We start from the raw sequence: 22,864 nt of genomic DNA on the forward strand, positions 1-22,864 counted from the left end.
CACACACACACACACACACACACACACACACACACACAGAGGGAGAGAGCTGCCGAATTTAAATCCACCAATCAGAGTGGCTGTTTACGTTTTCCCGCCAAAAAAGGTGCATCTTTTTACACACGCAGCAGAGAGAGGCACAGGATTATTGCAGTCTATTTCTCATAGTGACGACTCCCCTCAAAAAAATGACCGTAATTTCCTAACCGTAGGGGCTAGAACGGTCATTCTTACACCGTTTTGTTCAGAAGACATGGGGGAATCTTCCAGTGTTTACAATTTATCATTAAAATATGAATTATTAAAGATATTTGACTTCTAATGCATCATAACTGAGTAGAGCGAAGCAAAAACTGCCTTGACTTGCCCTCAAACAACGCTTTGTAACTTGAAATCTATTTGGAGTATCGATATCATTCTTTCACCGTAAGAGACAGCAGGCTTTGGTGAACAATCATGGAAATTTTCAGGTCTCTGTGGAAATCCAACAAAAAGTTATGACGAGAGAAAAAAGTGGTTCATTTCCAGACTTTGAAATCTGAAGAAATCTGAGCGAAGGACGAATTTCCTACCCTCAAACAAGTCCAACTCATTTCAGAACGGTAATAGTTGAGAAAGAAATTCTTGAATTGTGAGCGTCAGGAGTGTCTGAAGATATGCCGGGACAAGCCTCATGTCTTAACTTTGCTTCGTTAAGGAGATATGACGATTCGAATATGCCTCTCATTACAGAAATGCAGCGGTGATTTTGAACAAACTCTCCATTGACTTTATATGGAGAGTTTTCTGACCTTGTGTTAGTCTGAGGAGATTTGCGAAAGTTCTATGAATACCACAACAATGATAGTGACATTTTCTGAAAGCCAGCAAAAATACCTACGTTTTGATGTATAATTTGTGGAAGTTGAGTGAATATTGAGCAAGTAGCAAACAGTTGTTCGGACATGAAGAGAAGACTGCAAAAGCTTCAGTGGCACACTGGAAGCCAAGAGCATAGCAACCATAACAACGCATGTATTTTGTGAAAAATCACAATTTTGCAAGTCAAAACTTTAAGAGGCATAAAAGTAAAACAGTAAAAGATTTGAAAAAGCTGAATCATACCTGAATAGCCCAATAATTTGTGAACATTTTAAAATTTGAATGGTTGTTCTAGGTGAAAGTATGAGGAAGTAGTTAAGTTTCAAAAACAAGCAAAATTTAGCAGAATTGCTGAAGTTTCCCATTAATTTCAATGGGACAAATTAAAGGAAAAAAGTGGAATATTTTAAAAAGTATAATAGTTAAAAATACCAAAAGATATAGCCGGAAAGAGCAAAAATAGCAGAATAGTTTAAAATTTGAATGGTGAAAATCGGCTGAAAATTGTGGAAGTAGTTCTACGGCGAAAAGTGTACGGAAACACCCGGAATAATAATAATAATAACTAGAAAAATTTGCATTTCCTGCGAAAATGCAGTGTGGATGCTTTAAAGCTGAAGCTGCATGCAAAAAGTAGCTGAAAAAGCTGAAAAGTTGCAGAAATTGTAAAGCTGAAGCTGTCTGCTGAAGATAGTTGAAAATAGCTGAAGAAGCTGAAGAAATCAAAGCTAGTTTTTAAAAAGTTGTTGAAATTTTAATAACTTTGCAGAACAACATCAAGTTAACAAAAATGCAATAACTTAGAAGAAACATAACAATTCAGCAGAAATGTTGTAATTTACCAGAAGCTACAACTTAGCAGAAATGTAATAATTTAGAATAACATAACTTAGCAGAAATGATATAATTTAGTAGAAAATTAATAACTTGGCAGAAATATTACAACTTATCAGAACTGCTATAATTTTGCAGAAATGTAATTATTAGGAAAAAACTGTAAACAGATAAAAGCTAAAAATGATGAAGTAACCTCAAAGTTACTTGTTTAACTGTAAAAAATGACCAGAAACATTAGAAAAGGAAGAAAACCAATTCAATTAAATTTATATAGCGCCAATTCACAACAAAAGTCGCCTTAAGGCGCTTCATAGATACAGAGAAAAACCCAACAATCATATGACCCCCTATGAGCAAGCACTTTGGCGACAGTGGGAAGGAAAAACTCCCTTTTAACAGGAAGAAACCTCCAGCAGAACCAGGCTCAGGGAGGGGCGGCCATCTGCTGCGACCGGTTGGGGTGAGAGAAGGAAGACAGGAATACCAGCCAGCAGATAAACTGATGTGAAACAAAACCAAAGTAAAATTGCAGAATTTACACAGTTGGTGAAATGTAAAAATGGCAACAAAAAAACCCCAAACAAACAAACAAACAAAAAAACAAAAACAAACAACATTTAGTTAATAAATGCACAAGATGATTTGATGATAAATATGGTACCAATCTACAAAATACTGTCGAAATGAAGTCCACATTGTGATATATTTCAGGTGTGGAGAGTCACACAGCTAAACAATCGATGTGCATATTTAAAGAATCAAATAAAGAACATTGTTGTGGAATAAATTACAGTGAATAATAATCACTGCCCTGCGTTAGAGAGTGACTTATGATGAGGTATTAATTGGCTTAACTTTACCTCTAACAGCTTTTCACATAGTGCTGTGACCAGGGTGAAATCCATCATAAAGTAACTGTAAACAGTAGAACCATTAACATGAATGTTATGGTTCTACTCTGATCAAAACTCAAGTCAGCTGTTTGACCTGATATAAAATGATAAAGAGGAACACATATAAATGACCTTTATGAACTTTTCAAAATGACTTTATATGTCTGACCCATTATCTATATATATTAGAGCAGATGTGGAAAACCACTGTTAGACCTACTCTATACTAACACAAACACAGTCACAAATTCATTGCTAGTGTGACATGTGGTCCTTTTTGCCTTTGACCAATGATATGCTGGTTACTTGGACCAGTTTAGTATTTGCTGTCACAGAGGAATGTTAACCATAAATCCAAAAGACAAAACTGAAAAAATATGTTAATTGCAAACATGTTTTTGCTTAGTAAAAGGATTGAAATTACATGGAAACTATCACCTTAAAGCCTCATTGTAAATATCATCACAAACAGATGTTTTCCACGCGGTTAACAAAGCTCCACCACATCCAATCACTGCATATAAATCTAAAAGAAAACAACAACAAATAAAATGTAATTAACACAAGTGAAGTCTAAGGAGCTTGGACAGAAAAGCGTCTGGACTTCTTTGAGTTTCTTGAAGACATTTCACCTCTCATCCGAGAAGCTTCTTCAGTTCTAAGGGTCAATGGTGGAGAGTCCCAGATTTAAACCCAGTGTGAGTTTCTCCCCAAACAGGGACAAAGAACCCCCTGATGATCCTCTACCTAATCACATGAGCCAAGGTGTGAAAGTGGGTGTGGGTCCCAATCAGCCAGGGTTTTGGGTGAGCTCATTGTGAAACCTGGCCCCACCCTATCATGTGATTTCCTGAGGTCAGGAAATCACCCACGCCCACTCCCAGGATGTGAGTGGACGTTACAGTGTCTGGGGAGGGAACTCAAAACTGGATTATAGATGGCAGACAGTTGGTGTTGTAAACCACCGCCTCTGTTCAAAGATGGTCGCTCACAGTGGACGTAAATGGCTTCTTTCACTCCTCCATCTATCCAAAATGTGAACATTGGCATCCTCAAAGAGTGACCTTTGTCCTTTAGATGCAGATGAACTGCTGAGTCTTGTCCCGTGGAGGTGGCTCTTCTGTGTTGTGCCATGCGCTGGTGAAGTGGCTGTTTGGTCTCTCCGATGTAGAAGTCTGGGCATTCCTCGCTGCACTGTACAGCATACACCACATTGTTAAGTTTGTGTTTAGGAGTTTTGTCTTTCAGGTGAACCAGTTTCTGTCTGAGTGTTTTGCTGGGTCTGAAGTACACTGGGATGTCGTATTTGGAGAAAACTCTCCTGAGTTTTTCTGATACACCGGCTACATAGGGGATGACAATGTTGTTGTGTCTGTCTTTCTTATCCTCCCTCGCTGGTGTCTGATGTTCTTTTCTGTGAAGCTGGAATGCAGGCACACTGGACGAGCTTGTTCTAAAAAATACAGAAAAAGGAACATTTTATTTGTCTGTAGAAACCCTAAAAACTACAAATAAGTTATACAATGAACAATATTGAAATACCTTATAGGTGCTGCGGGCCACATAACCAGAATCCAGAGCAATCTCACACTTACATGATGGTGAGGAAAGACATGAGCTCTGCAATGAGGTTTGAATGTCTCAGTTGGGACACTGAAGAACTCAGAAGACAGCAATACCTGCACCGAGAGACAGAGTAGAAAAAGCATAGATTTGTAATCCATAATGTCAATTAAAACTCAAAAAGTGTCAACAAGTATAATCATTTGAGTGTGGAATTGTTTATTCAATAAACAGGATTTTAATTAATTAATTGAATTAAAAACACTGACATTTTTTATCAAAGATAAAGAATCATACCTCTCTCTGCTCTGAGGATCACTGAGCATCTCTGACAGGAAATACAGTTTCCTCAGTAGGAGTCATCATTGATGGTCTCAGAGGTTGTAGTGTGGCAGCATGATGATGGTCTCCAGATCAGGCAGGAGGTCAGGTGATGGGTGTGTCATCTTCTCCATTGAAGACACACTGGTATGGCAGTTCATAACACAGCAGTCTCCTTGTGGCATGTAGTTATCTGTGCAGTCCAGCACTGATGGATCAGGTTTAGCTCAGCAGTTCATGAAGATGGTGTTAAGATGTTGTTGTTTCAGCTGAGGATGGTGAAGTTTGAAGGTTTTCCCACAAAGGAGACTGTGCCGTGTCTGAAAAAATATATCTAACAAAACACGTGCTTATAACACCACCCACCCAGCTCAGCCCCCAAGTGTCTATGTAATGCTGGTATGGGGTGTCGGTTACTAAGTTTAATTAGTGCATCAGAAAGCGGGGGCTACACCTAAAGCCCACACTTTCTGATGTCTTTGTTTATTAGCAGCTTTTTCCAGCTGCTCAGAGAATTCTGACTTGGCCTTTATCCACCCAAACCCAAACCCACCCGGATAAAGGCCAAGTCAAACTCACACACCATACCAGCATTACATAGACACTTGGGGGCTGAGCTGGGTGGGTGGTGTTAAACTGTAGTCGGGAACTTTCAGAAAACTATCCATTTACTTCTAAATCAGTTTTTATACATATTCTGTAAGCTGTACTAATGTTTTTCTCTACATAATGTATCATTATAGACATCTCTGGTAGCCTAAAGATAGTTTAAAACTTTTGACATTTTTTACCTGTAAAACATGATAAGCAAAAACTCATTCATCACAAAAACTTTTGATTCTACAAAATCTACTATAATCAAGAAAATATAATTGTCTGTATTTATTCGTGTATGTCATCATAATAAATACCTGCATTTATCTGGGATTTATTTATTTACTATTTCATATTTTCAAGCCCTTGGAGGGGAAGATCTCGTTTGTTGAGCTACATACGTCACAGTAAAAAGATTTAGTCATTTAAAACATGAGAATAAAAGAAATGATGTTGGTTTAATAAATGTTGCAGCACATTTCAGATCAGAGGTGCATGATAGCAGATGTTCTCTGCTCTGCATGAAGTTCAGCAATGATTTGGTGAAATGATTAATAACATTGCAATAAGAAAGGGTCTTCTGACAGACAGAGTAGGGAAGACCCTTTTTTCAATGAAAAATCTTTTTCATGCTCTACAATCAGTAAACTCTGTAACAAACATGATCTGTAATTGTTTCAAAACTCACCAGACGACTTCATGATTGGCTCGAGGACAGGACACAAAAGACAGGGTTGTGGTAACTGTAATATGATCTCAGAACACCTGAATACAGACATTTCTGTGGCTGAGAAATAAAAATGAGGTCAAGCAGGGTGTTCTTGTCTGTAGTGGCAGAAGTGATCAGCTGTGAATACCCTCTCGACTGAAACTGCTCCAGAATCTGTTTTCTTCCACTCTGCAACTGGTTCTCATTAAAATCTCCACACACAATTATTGGGTGACAGTCCATTATTTCAAGTGAATCTAAAAGACTTACCAGGTTTTGCATGAATGGTGTCAAACTGTAGTCAGGGGGTCTGTACACAACAGCAATGAGTGCAGGGAATGGAGCCTGAACCTTCAACACTAAAAACTCAAGATCAGTGACATTATGCAGATACTGTTTTACCTGAACCTGAAAATGATTCCTCAAATACACAACAACTCCCCCACCACTTCTGCTGGCCATGTGAGGAAAGTTTGTGTAGGACACATGTCTGTTGCGTTTGAACATGGTGTAGCCATCCAAATGAAGACTGTCTGCAACAAAGGAGCCTTGAAGGTGAGACTCAGTGAGACACAAAACATCTGCTAAACACATTTCATGATGACTCTTGATGTCACTGATGTGAGATGGCAAACCCTCTGTATTGTGATGGATCAGTGTAAGAGTGTCAAGTCTGCTGGCTGTTTCTCTGACCTGAAGAAGAGGCATCATTTCCTCAACACTGGCTTGTCTCATGGTTTGGAGCGCTGCAGTTACCTCGGGATTGGCGTAAATCTTTTTCTCATCCAAGTCCTGCAAATAGAGTCCACTGAGAGACGTCACCCTGCTGAGAGCAACGTAAGCCATACCTGGTTCAAAAATGTTCTTCATTGAAACTACAGCTGTCTGTGTTGTAAGACCCTGAGTTTTGTGAATTGTGCAGGCGAATGCTAGCTTTACAGGAAACTGTCTGCGTACTGCTCCTTTAAACTTCAGACTCTCCTCTGCTCTCTCAATGTAAACCAGATCATCAGATGCTGCATTAGCACTGTGGTTGTGTCTCATAGGCTGCCGGTTGTCCATCCTGAGCCCCAGTTTAATTATGTGTCCATCATTTTCAGATCTCACCACCTTTACCAGTATACCAAAAGCACCGTTGACTAAACCGTTTAGTGTGTCCAAGTTTCTGGTCAGCATGACTCGAGCTCCTTCAGCAACATTCAGAGTGTCAGGTAAATCATTTCGCCCACCTGTAAATGGTTTGTCTCTTCGTTCCATTCTGCCTGTACATTTATCCTTCTGGAAATCGTCTGCATTGATTATTATGATGTTTGAATGAAGCTTCTTCAGGGTATCTATGTTGTGGGATTCCACATTCTTGTTGGTGGCATAAATGTGTAAGACCTCAGTTGGACATTCTTCTGGTGCAGTCACAGCCTGTGACAACAAATCTCTGTCGCACTGAGAAAGCTCATCTGTCTTTTCTTTGACTCTAATCCTGTTCAGCATCTCTGCAAAGGCCACATCATCTTTCTGACGCATGATCTCGGTTAGAGTGATCATCTGAAAATGTTCCTGCCATAGGTCAATCTGTTCTGGATCGTAAACACAGAGAGGTTTAGACTGTCGCACTGGTGGCAGCTGGTAAAAATCTCCAACAGCTAAAACTGACATTCCACCAAAAGGTCTCTGAGTGCCTTTGATTTGTTTCAGTCTTGCATCCACATAAGCAAAAAGGGGTTTTGAAACCATTGAAATCTCATCAATAACAATAATTTCAGCATTCATCAGCTCAGATCTGACTTCATCCAGTTGGTTACCAAGTCCTTGAATGGGTGGTTTCAGACTCCTGGGTAGTTTCAGTAGAGAATGTAACGTAGAGCCACTGATAGAAAAAGCTGCTGTACCGGTAAATGAAGTCAGTAAAACAGTTGGATTTGATATGTCAGCTTCTTCTGCATTAGCAGGCAGTCTGCTCAGGATCTTTGATGCTTCAGAATGAATACACTTAATCAGATGTGACTTTCCAGTTCCTGCACCACCGTTGATATAGAAGAAAAATGGATCTGGGTTCAAACCACAAACTCGCTGAATACACCAGTCTCTTATGGCATAGAACACGCAGGCCTGCTTCTGGTTCAGATTCTGATACATTACACGTACCACGGCTGGATCTACTGCAGGTTGTTCTCTGACGGCTCTGATCTTTGTTACAGCATCAGACTGACGACTGTAGTCGGGAACATTCTCCTGTTCGTTCTCATCATCAGAATGTCTCTCAGGAAGATTCTCATCACATTGCAGCCTCACAACTTCAGATTCAGGAGCAAGATTACACCATTCATCAATCACAACATCTCTATTTTGTTCAAACTCTTCCAGTGCACTCTCAATATCCTCAGAGTTCTTCTCATACTTGTCTTTATTTCTTTTCACAACCCTTTTCACAGACTCACTGTGGTCTGAACATGGAAGTCGTACAAAACCTGAGTTGTAGAAGGACTGATAGGTTTGGAACCCTTGTGGTTTCAGTTCCTGCTCTGATCTGTGTGGAAGGTAAAGTCTCAACAGTCGACCATAATATTGCTCAGGATCTTTTTCCTGTGAACAGTGGTAATACCTGATTATAGCTGGTTTATCATTCTTTCGCCTTTGTACAAATCCAAGCTGGTTTAGAAGAGGAAGCACATCTTTTCCTTCATTTGGACCACTCACCAACCTGCACAAGGCAGCAAAATCAGCCAGTGACATTTCCTCATATTCTGGGGTCTCAGGTCTGCATTTGTATTTATCACTCAAACTTGTCATCCAAATATTACAACTGTCGTGTGTTGTGCTTTCCAGGAAGCTCATGGGCCGACTCATTTTTACTGGGTTATCATCTGTTGGTACAAATACAACACTGCGGGAACATTTTTTCATTTTTAGGCCACAGACTCGAGTCACACACTCCTGTGCGCTGATTTCTCTCTTTTTTGAGTAAGCCTGCATCACAGCTCTCATTTCATCACATTCATTGACGGTGTTCTTATCAGAGTTGTCAATAACTGTCTTCAGGTATTCAGAGAGGCCAGATTCTTTCTTTGTTATATATTTACAGAGGTATTCTATACATGAATAGGCATTCAAAATGAATGAGACATCTAAATTAGAGTTCCAGGCTTCAAGCAGGTCTGGGTTGTAATTGTTGATCCAACACTCATTTGGGTCACGTTTCAGAATCAGAGCTGTTTTCTTGTTTATGTCTTGGAGGCATTGTTCATACTCATTCATTGTCAAGTTGCATCGTGACAGAATCTGCTCTATGGTGAGGGAAGCAGCTTCAGGTTCCTTCAGCAGGTTCAACAAAGGTCTGAGTTTGGCTTTTGCAGCTTCAGTGTCTGAATCCTCATCCTGTCTCACAATCATTGTTCTTGTGGCTGGTGGTTTGGGAAACCCAAATCTACAACCAGAGTTCACACTCTTAAAGCATGTCTTTGTGTGGTTTTTGCTGTGCTTTTGTAGCTCAGTGACTTTTTTGTGCAGTTCAGGTTGTTTTTCTGGATCAGGGAGTTGAGCTGAGATGTATCTGTCAACAAAGTCACAGACAGTTTGGTCGTCATCCACATCTGCTTCTACCTTTTCTCGAATCCACAGCAACATGTGTATATGTGGACTACCTCTGTGCTGGAACTCAACTCTGTAAAAGTAATCAATGATCTCACCAAGGGGCTGTGCAGGAGAAAAAAGCAAATCTCTGAACAAAGCCTCAACACGTTTATCAAACATTCGCATGGTGGTTACTGGATTTGATCTTAGAATTTCACACTTTTCTGACCAGTCCAGGGCTTCAAAATCAACCTCTTCACCTTGCTGTCTCTTTATTGCTTGAATCACTTCAGGCCATCTCATCTCAGCAGCAGAGAAAGTGACAAAGAACTGAGGTGTTCCTATTTGGCGAACCATGCTGAATAGATCTCTGGTAGTTTTCTGCCAGTAAGCTGGAGTTCCTCTGAGTGGCTGCATAAATCTGATTGCATCTTTATTTCTTACCAGCTTCTCTACTTCTGTCTTACTTTGTAACATTCCTGATGTGATTTTGCGTCCATCTTTGGTCATAGTTTTACCTTTCCTTAGCTGTATTGTCATGCTGGAATTAGCCAAATGTATTTCAGTGACAAACTGTGAGAAAAACAGGTAATTTGTGTCTTTAGCAAATCTTGCATCAATGTTGAAAAGCCTTGACTTGAAGTAAGCACTTGGTGTGAGCTTGAGACGTCTCTTTTCATCCAGTGTATTCTGACCAGTAGGAAACTGCACAGGAAATGCCATGGCTTCCAAATGAGGAGTTCTGAAGAAGCTAACAGGATTGTTTCTTTCTGCAGGAGCCACACAATATGTGTTATCAGTGAAACAGAGAATCTCTTCTGAAATGTCTACAGGCTGCAGACAACTTTCTAGAGCAAAACCTCCATTGTTCAAATCACTTTCTGGTTCATCTGGATTTTGTTCCTCTGGTTGTTCATCACAGGATTGCATATTAATATCTTGGTCACTTTGAGACTCACTTTCACACAAAAGGGCATCTTTTTCATAGTTGTCAATTTCCATTAAATCTGCTTCATTATAATCATCACTTGCCATGCTGGCTTCATCACTGCTGTCATCATCAGGTAACGTTGGATCACAAAGCAATGCATCATCTCTGATAACAATATCTGTGTACTGTGGATGAATTTGTTTCAGTTTACACAGAGCTTGAATGAGTTTAGACCAAGTGACAGTCTGGAACAGCTGATGGCCTTTGTAGCACAGTCGTCTTTTCAATTTCACCCTCATGATCTGTGATTGGCTTCTGATCCTCGGTAAACTGTCAACTGTTTGTTGGACCTCAGATGGTACACACACCACATTACCACGTATGAGTCTCTGTCTCCCCTTTGGAAGAGGAATAATCTTAGCAAATGGTATGCATTTGGCAATCAGATGTCTCTCCAGAATGTTGAGATCACACAGTTCAGCTGGAATATCCTGCAGTTCTAAACCATTAACAGCAGCAAGCCTGGGCATGCATCCACTTTTGAGGGAACTGTGACACGTGTGACAGATATACTCTTTTTTTCTCTCAACAGGAAAGCTGCAGTGATCATGACATGCTTCATCACACACATGAACATATTTACCAGTTAGACACTGATGAGCTAAAGTCTGGTGTTTTGAGTAGTTTTCTCTTTTGCAGATTTTCACCTGATTAGGAAAAGAAGCTTTTAGACAAACAGTACAAACATAAGATGGTGCTGACTTAATGTTTGATCTGAAACGAGATATGGCCTCATTCATTAAAGTGTTCTCTGGATGACACTGTAAAGTCTCAGCTGGTCGATGCATCTGGCGATATTTTCGTTTTATGTTCATTGCACATCTGATATTATGCATCTGTCTGAAAGAAAAACCGTTCCAATATTTTACTCTCATTCGTTCTCTCATATTGTCCTTGTGTTGTTGCTGAAATTGTTTCTCTTCTCCATACCGCTTAGTCATGTAAGATCGTTTTTTCTTTTTAAATTCTTCGCTTTCTTTATATAGGTTATATACATATGACCTCATGTAAGCTTTATGTTTTTCTCTGAATCCAGCACAAGTTCTGTATGTTCTTCTTATACGCTCCTTCTGCTTTTCTCTGAATATGGGAGACTCTCTATATGTTCTTGTTACACGTTCCTTCTGCTTATCTCTGAATATGGGAGACTCTCTATATGTTCTTGTTACACGTTCCTTCTGCTTATCTCTGAATATGGGAGACTCTCTATATGTTCTTGTTACACGTTCCTTCTGCTTATCTCTGAATATGGGAGACTCTCTATATGTTCTTATTACACGTTCCTTCTGCTTATCTCTGAATAGGGGATTGTCTTTATATGTCCTTATGACACGTTCTCTTTTTCTATCTCTAATTTCAGCACTTTCTCTATACATCTTTCTCAAATGTTCTTTCTTTTTCTCCTTATAGGTAGCATTTAATTTATACAGTTCATTTCTGTACAGAATCCTTTTATGTCTGTGATCAGGATCATCAGACTTCCTAGCTGAGTTTTTTTTCTTTGTCTTGAAGCTTTCATCAAACCTGTACATCTGCCTTTCTTTCGTCTTCTGATTTTCCTTTCGCTGTGGTACTTTTTCTTGGGCTAATAATCTTCTCCTCATTTTTTGCCTTTCCTGTTTATTACGTTTCAGCAGTTTATCTGAGAGTTCCTCTGTTATCTTAGTTGAACTGGAGGCACTGTTTGAATCATTCTGAGGAACAGAATCTGGTGTTACCTGAGTTTCTCTCACAGAAGATGCAGAGGTTTCCTTTTCAAAATAATCAGAAGGATGATGTTTATTTCTGGGAGCAGCTGTCTCATTTGAAGAATCAACTCTGGATGACATTACTTCACTGGTTAAATCTTTGGTCACAGGTTTCCGTGTCTGCTCAGTGTATATTTCAGAGTTTAATTTATGAACACGTTCATTTAAAGCTGGTGCACTTGTAGCTGTTTGTCTGTATTCGGTGGTTCGATTAGCATCTCTTTGGTCAGCAGCGTTTTCACTGTGAAACTCGATGGGCTGTAGCTCATAAGTGCAGGTTGGTGCGATGCTAAATTTTCGGTACAAACGTTTGATCCTGTCAATCATGTCATTAAGACGTGTGAACTTCAACATAACTGCAGTTCCACCACTTACACTTAGCGACAATGGCATACCAGTAGACTTACGTGGGTGAGGGTCAAAATATGCATATTCACCTGAATTCAGCCTGCTAACAGCGATGACTGTTCCTCCCATGACTAGCAAAGCGTAGCGAACGTCTGAAACCAAACACTGTAGTCCCTGTTCAAGGCTCGGAAAGTGATCTGTACCATCAAATGTGCCGTAATGAGCAAACTGAGACATGTCGACTTGATACTCGTGTCTGCGGCTGGTGACCACTGAGGGAAGTTCATCGCAGGCTAGAAACACACTGTTCACAAACCTCAGTCTGGCATCTGAATAGACGGCATGGCCTTTGTCCAACACACGGTTTAGATCTGCTCTGGTAATAAATTCATCCTCGTGTAAGAATGACAGGAAAACCAAACTGTTAGCCATACATTGCTGATTCCGGTACTTTCCATACCTAGGAGCGGCCTGGCTTCGGGAAGCACAGACGCTACTCACTCGTGGACTTTCACTGTTTGTAACCTGTACATGAGACTGTCCTGGAGCTTGTCCATCATGCTGTGTTTGTACAGTTAGCTGGGGTTCAGTCTGGATTAGCTGCATAACTTCAGGCTCTGGGACAGACACTGAGGGAACACTTCTCTTTACCACATCTGCATAAGATACTTTGGCTGTCTCTCCATCATGCTGTGTTTGTACAGTTAGCTGGGGGTCAATATGGATTACCTGCATAATTTCAGGCTCTGGGACAGACACTGAGGGAACACTTCTCTTTACCACATCTGCATATGACACTGTGGCTGTCTGAACACTGCTCTGCACTTCTGTGCTGGGAAAAGCTGAAACACACACCTTTACCTGCTCACTGCTCTGAGAAACATTCAGCTGTTCTTTCTCCTTCTGACGTCTAAGCTTCTGAGACTGCGACCTTTGACCTTTTCTTGGCATTTTGCTGAAGTACAATCTGGAGCTTATATGTGGTTATACACAAATATAAACAAAACTGAACCTTGAAACACAGAAAAACGTACAACTCCTCAAGTTACTGTTAAATCTGAGAAATGTACTATTATACTGTAAAATGTTTTTATGAATATATGAATAGATGTTAAAAAGCTGATTTGTACTCCAAATTCAAAATAAAGGAAATTCAAAGTTCTCTGGAAACAATTTGGTCCGTTTTATTGTAGCTCTTAGAAACCGTATAATTTTACTTATATTTTTTTAACCAGACTGGTAAATAATTACAACTTCTATAAAATGATATGCAGAATAAATCTCAACAATCAACAGGCTATAATAAAAGTCTTAGCTCTTAGGGGAGTTTATGTAAATCTTTCAGATATCTAAAATTGAAATCAAATATATGGAGCTTTGGTGGTGTGGTGATAAGATGACAGGCGATGAGGATTCTTCAGCTGGATTTTCTGCAGCAGTCAGGAAACAGGAAGTCTGGGTCCTCAGGCACTTCTCGATGACAATACTAACTGAATACTTACACTGAGTGACAAAATGGGTTTGTCCTTAAATAATAGTACTATAAACTTGCAGTCAAATGTTATAGCCAATGAAACAGACTAACAGACTGGATCTAATTTATTATTTATCTGAATGTATGTATTACAAAATAACCAGATTATCTTATTACAAGTAAACTTATAAAGAGGTGATATTTTATACAATTGATCAAAGTAAGCCAAACTAGAAGTGTTAATTCCAAAGTGTAATGCAAAATTAAAATGACAAATGTAGGGCTGTGTAAGTAGTTTCTACTATAAGTTCTACTGTACTGTAATTCTACTACTGTATATTCAACTTGTAATTTCCAGCAAAATGACTGAATGTGAGAGAGTTTAAAGACAGGAAAGAAAGAGCAGTGAGAGCAGAGATCTCTCAGAATTCTGTAACAGATAGATCAAGTTCTGGTAACTTGGATTTCTGAAAATTGGATTCTGAAAGGATTCTCAAAACTTGGATTCTCAAATTAGATAGAGCAGTAGAGATAGAGGGATACAAGATGGAATGGCTTTCAAATTAGATAGAGCGGTAGAGATAGAGGGATACAAGATAGAATGGCTTTCAAATTAGATAGAGCGGTAGAGATAGAGGGATACAAGATAGAATGGCTGTCAAATTAGATAGAGTTGGGAGAGTGATAGGATAGACAGAATTGCTTATAATGATAGAGAGAGAGAGGATCTTCTGCAGCAGGTCACCTGTAAGACACAAAAGGACTGGAATTAGTCGTATTTCCAATATGCTTGGATTTACCATATTCTTCAGACTATATGGCACACCTAAAATCCTGTCATTTTCTCAAAAACATACAATGTGCCTAGCGTATCGATTCTGGTTATGCTTACTGACCTCGAACAGGATTTCTGTGGTACACAGCGCTCAAAATTCTGTCAAATATTTTAGTAAGACTTCGGTAAGCTACAAAGCTGCGCTGCTTGATGTATTGTCAGAGCATTATGGCTACCATTGTCAGCACCTCGCAGAGTAATTCGTACGGTGCTTCAACATAACATTATGGTGTGTGTACAAGGACCTGGCACGTGCTAAGAGACATGCTTATGAAGCAGATTTCAAACTGATCAACCCATGAAGAGTTTGATGGATTTGTGGATGAGGAATGAACTGAAAAAGTGAGTGTATTGTTCTGTATTTTATGTGTTACAACTGAACAGTGTTGAGAGTTGTTTGTGAATGACTTGAATAAAGTTTGACTTATCTGACTGTTTGTTTGGGTTAATCTGCCTTAAAAACAGAATTGTTTATTGACGTTATGCCTTATAATTTCGAAAATACAGTACATGTAGGGCTTTAAATACTAAAGACTTCTACAGTAAATTATTGGAGTGAACAGAATGACAATGTTTAACAAATGATGGTGGAACTGTTATAAGGACATTTTTACGTTCTATTAAAACAATAAACTAAGTCTATAAACTCAAACCAAGACGTGCTGCTACAGTAACTTACTGTAAATATTATATGGTCCAAATAAACCCGCACACTGAGGTTACAGCAGAGTTTCAGGCCTCCTGCTTTAAATACTTTATATCCATTAAACTCAAAATTATTTATTGACTGGCCAAAAAGAACACAAACCTTCTCACATTTGCCTAAAAACATCTTGATGATCAGCAAGAGCTGTGAAATGATTTCAAAACACTATTTTGGACCTTAATTAAGACAATTGAAATTCAAACAGCAGTCGCTTTCTAAAATATCGGATTTGTGCCGTTCACACTGTCATACCATGATACCATCACTGATACCAACATGACAAAAAAATCTGATTTGATGCGCTTTCGCCTGCAGTGTGAACTGCACTCAGGCCAGTCACTCAGGAAAAATACTTCTAGCGTTTTGACTTCATGCTAATTCATAAGTGGAATGAGAGAGACAATAAAAATCGATAGCTGTGGTGCTCTTAAGTGTTTAAGGTACCACCTATACTCACACTTAAATCCACAAACATAAGGAGAAATCAAACAACTGCATAAAGATGTCTCTGACATTTAACTATGTTTGGACTTGATAAGCCATCACAAATTAAAATCAGACATTAATGGGCTATTAAACTTCATTGACATTTTCTGGGGCAGTCAGTGGTCCTGTGTGGGGGCTTTGCTGCTACAGATTCTAAATCCTGACTATTTGTCTTTGCCCATGAGTGAATGGCAAGATAACACAAATAGCCAAACTACTGTAAGTAAATTACTAAACATTACCATTACTGTCTACTTACCAGCAAAGGCAAAGCCAAAGAGCTGTTCACTCTGTGTAACAAAAGACAAAGAACAAAAATACAGGCTCAGACAACTCCAATCAGCATTAGACAACAACAACTCTCCTCTGTTTTCTTTTTCCGCACCCTAATAAAGATGATCATCTTCATAAAAGGTAATATGTAGTTTTATCCATTTGCAATAAGCCACACAAGTTTCTGAGTCATGTAATGCTCCAAAATTTAGGTTCAGTTACATAAGAGAGTAGAGATCGTAACCAATGATTTGCTTCACCTACTACTACACACTTTATCAAATGGTGATGTCACAATTTAAAAGTAGGCAACAATCACAAATGATAGCTTGTATGGAATGTAGGCTTTGTAGGCTTTGACATTTGAGGTGGCCTGCATTCAAATTCTATTAACACAATAAAAACAAACACTCTATAAACTTACACCAAGACGTGCTGCTACAGTAACTTACTGTAAATATTATATGGTCCAACAAAACCAACACACTGAGGTTACAGCAGAGTTTCAGGCCACTCTGTATGTATTTTGGCAAAATGAGAAATTTGGAGACAGCTAGTTTCTACACAGCAGTTTCTACATATTTCAGTCACATTTGGGGCATGTTTGATACACAGCAATAAGCACTACACTAAATCTATGATAAACTTATCATAGCTGATATTAAGGCCTAATTAGCAAAATTTAGTATGATGATAATTTCTTTGTAGATCATTTCATGATAAAAAGAACAGAAGTGAGTGCTGTATCTGAGCTGTTGCATGTAAGATCTTTGCTGGACATTCCCACATTTCTTAAACAAACAAACATGACTTTCAGACAGTTCATCTTTTGTAAATTAGGGCAGGATTATTTTCAAAAAACAGCCTTGATAAAAATATCAGGCCACTATAAAATGTCTTATGTTTATGTTTTCATCCCACCTATACTTTGCAAGTCATTATGACAAATTACAAAAAGCAGTTTTTAGGCAGTGATTTAAGGGAAGAAGCTTTTGAAATCCACAATGCCCTACCACCAGTGGTCTCAAACTCTGGTCCTTAAGGCCTGGTGTCCAGAAACTTTTCTATGTGTCCCTGTTGCAACACACCTGAATAACATTAGTAGGTCATTAGCAAAACTCTACAGAACCTGACTGCATGCTGAGGTGGTAATTCAGCCATTTGATTCATGTTATAGCAGCTCATGAGTGAATGAACATGATGCAATGAAAGTACTTTTAGAAGTACATTTTTCCAAACACTTAAATTACTTAAATTTGAGTAGTCTTAGGGGATGCCACTTCAGCACACAGTCAAATTCTATACTCTCACTAATGACCTACAAATGTTATTCAGGTGTTTTGTAACAGGGACACGTGGAAAAGCTTCAGGACACCGGCCCTTGAAGAGTGGAGTTTGAGACCCCTGTCCTATGTGAATATTTAATCGTCCCTAAACTGCCAGTCGTGAGCTGCTCTAATGTGAAACAAACACATATAGTTCTGTAAAGGTTTACAAAGAGATTTCTAAGGATTTGGAGACCCCAGAAAACAAAAACGCTCCCAGATATTGTAGCTGAACAGGCAAAAACAAGTTGCCTAATAATATCTCGATGATAACCAACAGCTGTGCTGACGAACTGCACTAAACTGAATCATCTATAGTGAGAGAAAAACACCAGCATTACAGTCAAACATGGTGCTGTTACTGTGATGTCCCAGAGTTCCTTTACTACTTCAGGACCATCAACTCATCAGGTCCTAGGCTTAAGTTTAATCACACTTAGGATCTGAAGCACACAAGCAAGTCCAATTGAATGAATGAAACAAAACACTTGGTATAAACTAATCAGTCTGGACTTTAATGAAATTAAGATACGTGGTATGACTTGAAAACCCTATATTGGGCCTTAATTACGACTTTTTTCTTTTCTTGCCTGCCCTGTTTGGATCTAATTAAGACAATTCTGAAATTATAGTGGACCAAAATCAACCAGTGATGTAAACCAGTCATTACCAGTTACTGTAAATGCTTGATGGTAATTGTTGCTATCAGGGCATCCACAGCTGGGTATTAGAGACCAACATGTTTCTACATTAGACCAGGTTGTTCTGGTTCAAAAATGAAATCATCACTTTAAAACTGCTTTTTGCATTTATCCAGGTCATCCTTGTTAGATGATTTGAAACGTGAAAAAAGCATAAATAAAATAAATCTGCAAAGAAGAAAGACCTTTCTCAGCACTGTACCTCAGACAAAACCTTTACTTACCAGACTTGAGACGATCAGATCAGTATCCTAGAGAAAGGAAACAACACATCAGATCACTGTTTAATGACTTAGACTGTTAAACCTCTTCACACACAATCCAATTTACTGTGACATGAAATAACTAGTAAAATCCTCAATTTCTTCAAGCCTTTATGAACTCACTGTAGTCTGAATAGGACAAACTTCAGTTACAGAGTCTCACATGGCGATAACATGTGTAATAAAGGCATGCATACTACAGAAGTGAAAAGAAGAGGCACCAATATTTGTTGGTACAGATTATGGCTTTTTAGCTCCATCATTTTCTATCACAAGTCAGTGTTTAATAAAGTGTGGAAAAACCACAACTGTTAGAATCAACGGAAAACCTCACCAGGTTTTAGTTCTGATCTGAATATGTAAATCCTAAAATACATGTAAATTTTGACATGTCATAGTAACAACAGTAGCACACCATTTTTGCAATTAAAATTTCTTAAAAATTATAATAAAAAGTCCTTCCATTGTACCTGTTGGCAGGAATCTTTTTGTATTTTGCAATATTTCCCTTTTGTATAAAATTTTCAAACACATTGTATCGAGCAAATTATTAAGAAACTAATTTAAACTTAGTGTACATAAATTACACACAGGCTTTAACATACACAACATTGCCTACTCACAACTCTGGTTCTCTTAGTATTTTATTATTGCTTAAATGTTTAAATGCTTTTTTGTATTTATTCATATCATCCCTGTTAGATGATTTGAAACATGTGACAAAAAAGCATGAACAAAATAAATCTGCAAGGAAGAAAGACTTTTCCCAGCACTGTACCTCAGAGAAAATGAACTCACTTTAGTCTAAAGAGGGCAAAATTTAATTGCAGAGTCTCAAATGGCCTTAACATGTGTAATAAAAACAATAATTACTACAGAAACGCTTTGATAAGCCTTTAAAATTAAAATTAGACATAAATGGCCTATTAAACTTCAGGGACATTTTTAGGGACACTCACAGGTCTAGTGGGGAGGCTTACTGCTTATAAAACCTAAATGTGTTTTTGCCCATGAGCAAATGGCAAGATATCACAAAAAGCTAAACTATTGTATGTAAATTGCTAAAAATGTTACACAATCCCAGTTTCATATTGCTTCAGTTACAATCACTGTTTACTTACCAGCAAAGGCAAAACCAAGCTTCTATTTCACTCTGTGTAACAAAAGACAAAGAGCAAAAATACAGGATCAGAAAACTCAAATTAGCATCAATACTGCATCCCTCTCTGTTGTCAAAAAGATTCACTGAACTTCTTTGTTTACTACAGCTGGAATACAAACAACAACTCTCCTCTGTTTTCTTTGGTCTACATCTCATTTAAGATTGCAAAACACTCATACATGAAAAACTGCACGATATATTTTTAAGGCTTTAATATTTGAGGTGGTCTGCATTCAAATTCTACTTCCTAAAATATTATTAACTGCACATAGTATCATAGTAAATATGCTGTAGTTTTAAAATAAATATCTATGTACCATACTAATAATAATATACTGCCATATTTTATTTATGTGAAGGTGGGCTGTTGTTTGTTTCATTAATTTTCCACAAAGTGAGAATTTAAACTGTGCTGCAGATTTAGGTTGGCACAAACAAGCCTTGTTAAACAGTTCTTAAAAATTAAAGTCTCCTGTTTAGGAGTTCTTATTATTCTTGGGCTATGTCCACACGTACACAGGTACTTTTGAAAATGGAGATTTTTCTATGCGTTTGCGGTAATTGAAAACGGAGATTTCTAAAAACGCTTGCCAGGATATTTTCGAAAACTCCATTTTTGCATTTATGTGTGGACAGGGAAACGGAGAAAACGCAGCGCCTTTTTTTGACGTCACACTGTGCGCCACGTTATTGTTACGGTGAAATGCATTTCTACAATACTGTTACTGTTAATTGTTCTCTCTGCAGTGTTTAAATGCTTACATATACACACACAGTTACTGTCCCTCCACACATACGACTCGGTTCTGCTTCTATGCCCCATCTTTGTTTGCCATTTCCCACCGAGGTTTCTAGACTTCTGATTGGCCAACATTTCTACACGGTTAGGAATATAGCGCCACCTGCTGCTTTGGCATGTTCCTAGCAGTGTTCTCCTTCATTTCTGCATTTATGTGTGGACGGAAAACGGAAACGGAAAATCTCTGTTTTCAAAAATACCCGTGTATGTGGGGACATAGCCTATGATTAATCCTCAGTTTCCCCCCCTCCTTTGTCTTAATTAAGCCACAAGACCTGCACACACGCGACTCTTTTTCTCCCGTGTTCGGTCAGAGGCGGTAAAATGGCTCCTTTGATCTTGCCGACAGCTGACACTGAATCTAAGATGGCGGTTCGTTAAAAACTTTACAGCATAAAGAATGAGGCTGTTTTAACCAACTGATTTGTGAAGAGAACTAACTGCACCTTATGTAACAGACTGACAAACACACCAAATGTAATTAATAAAACAACACAATAACCGTGGTTCACAGTCAAATGAACCATTTTCATTTCACACTGGGCTCAAAGGAGCGCTAGGCATTAGCATCGGGATGTTAGCGTTAGCTCATCAAACACTCCTTTTACATACAAAAATGACAAAGTTTCACTAAGAAAAAAGCAACCACTGTGTTACTCTAATATGAGTTATACCTCGGTTGGCTTTATAAATCACTAAAAGAACTCGTTAAATCACACAAACAGAGTATAAACATTTAGAGAGAAGAGGAGAAGCAGAGAAGCAGGACTCACCCAGAGCGGACTCAACGAAGTGTGCGGAAAGGCGGATGTCCGGCAGTCAGGTAAAAGATGAGGCGTTCAGAGTAGTAGGAAATTCCAGTATTACACACAATGGGCATTGTAAACATCAAAAATGTAGGTGATTTTAAATATTCTATACAATATTTATTTGCTACAGAAAAAACTCGCAGAACTTTAATTCTATAAGTTGAATAAATATTATTAGAAGGCTCTACTCCTGAACACCAACACCAAAGAGCTGAGTTCACCAGACCTGAAAAAAACACAACAACCAGTCCAGGACAGTCAGTCTGCAAAGATGTTTTAAAGACATACATATATGTATATACATATATGTATGTATATATATATATATATATATATATATATATATATATATATATATATATATATATATATATATATATATGTCTTTAAAACATCTTTGCATATATATATATATATATATACATACACACACACATCATCCAGTAAGGATTCCCCTCAAAGCAAATGACTATAATTTCCTAACCGTAAGGGCTAGAACGGTCACTGCACCGTTTTGTTCAGAAGTGATGGGGGAATCTTCAAGTGTTGACAATTTATCATTAAAATATGAATTTTTAGAGATATATGTCATGGATGACTTGTTGACTTAGAAGCCACGAATTCCCCAATATGCAAATTTGAATGCCTCAGACCACATATATGATTGGCTGGCTGGGAAGCCGTGCAGGCCCTGATTTGTGGATTTGAATTCCTCAGCCCTCAGATATGATTGGCTGGCTTAGAAGCCCTGAAGGCCCCAATATGCAAATTTGAATGCCTCAGGACACTTATATGATTGGCTGGGAAACCGTGCAGGCCCTTATTTGAAAATTTGAATGTCTCAGTCCTCACAGAGGATTGGCTGCCTGGGGACCTGGCAGAAATATATAGAAATACTATGATTAAGCATAAATACTACATTTAGTAAAAATACTATGTTTTAGCACAAATACTATAAAAAGCAGAAATACTATAATTTAGCAGAAATACCATATTAAGCGCAAATCCTATAAAAACCAGAAATAGTATGATTAAGCATAAATATTACATTTAGTAGAAATACTATGTTTTAGCACAAATACTATAAAAAGCAGAAATACTAGAATTTAGCAGAAATACTATAATTTAGCAGAAATAACATATTAAGCACAAATCATATAAAAAGCAGAAATAGTATGATTAAGCATAAATACTACATTTAGTAGAAATACTATGTTTTAGCACAAATACTATAAAAAGCAGAAATACTATAATTTAGCAGAAATACCATATTAAGCACAAATCCTATAAAAAGCAGAAATAGTATGATTAAGCATAAATACTACATTTAGTAGAAATACTATGTTTGAGCAAAAATCCTATAAAAAGCAGAAATACTGTACTATGATTTGGTAGAAAAACTATAATTAATCAGAAATACAATATTTGGCAGAAATACTATATTTTGCACAAATCTTATAAAATAGCAGAAATAGTATGATTAAGCACAATAGTAATAAGTTAAACAGAAAAATTGGAAAAGCAAAATGGACAGCTGAAAAAATGCTGAACATGCTGAGGGTCCCTCAAATATACTTGTTTAAATGAAAAAAATCGGCA

The 22,864-nt window shown here is 38.0% G+C and overlaps 1 protein-coding gene and 1 long non-coding RNA gene across 4 annotated transcripts; both read right to left on the reverse strand.

Annotated features, from left to right (window-relative positions):
• Positions 1–1,652: 1,652 nt before the first annotated feature.
• Positions 1,653–13,200, reverse strand: LOC147321036 (uncharacterized). Of its 3 annotated transcripts, none has more exons than XM_086309328.1 (3): positions 4,452–13,200; positions 4,134–4,244; positions 1,653–4,044 (listed from the first exon to the last, which is right to left on the reverse strand). In XM_086309328.1, the coding sequence occupies exon 1, from the start codon at positions 13,165–13,167 to the stop codon at positions 5,767–5,769; it is 7,401 nt and encodes a 2,466-aa protein (XP_086165454.1). In that variant the 5' UTR covers positions 13,168–13,200; the 3' UTR covers positions 1,653–4,044; positions 4,134–4,244; positions 4,452–5,766. The 3 variants fall into 3 exon arrangements, with proteins under 3 accessions (XP_086165454.1, XP_086165453.1, XP_086165455.1); XM_086309327.1 differs by having other exon boundaries at positions 4,134–4,270; XM_086309329.1 differs by lacking the exon at positions 1,653–4,044 and having other exon boundaries at positions 4,193–4,211.
• Positions 13,201–13,395: 195 nt separating this feature from the next.
• LOC147321037 (uncharacterized) lies at positions 13,396–21,267 on the reverse strand. The gene is made up of 5 exons (XR_015131167.1): positions 21,230–21,267; positions 19,617–19,648; positions 18,457–18,483; positions 16,193–16,223; positions 13,396–14,651 (listed from the first exon to the last, which is right to left on the reverse strand). It is a non-coding gene; the product is annotated as an uncharacterized LOC147321037 (long non-coding RNA).
• Positions 21,268–22,864: the final 1,597 nt, after the last annotated feature.

Source organism: Aulonocara sp. 'chitande type north' Nkhata Bay, linkage group LG10, assembly GCF_057382095.1.
Source record: "Aulonocara sp. 'chitande type north' Nkhata Bay isolate Kocher_YH1m ecotype deep benthic linkage group LG10, A_spYH_male_GT1.1, whole genome shotgun sequence".
Classification (NCBI taxonomy): Eukaryota; Metazoa; Chordata; class Actinopteri; order Cichliformes; family Cichlidae; genus Aulonocara; species Aulonocara sp. 'chitande type north' Nkhata Bay.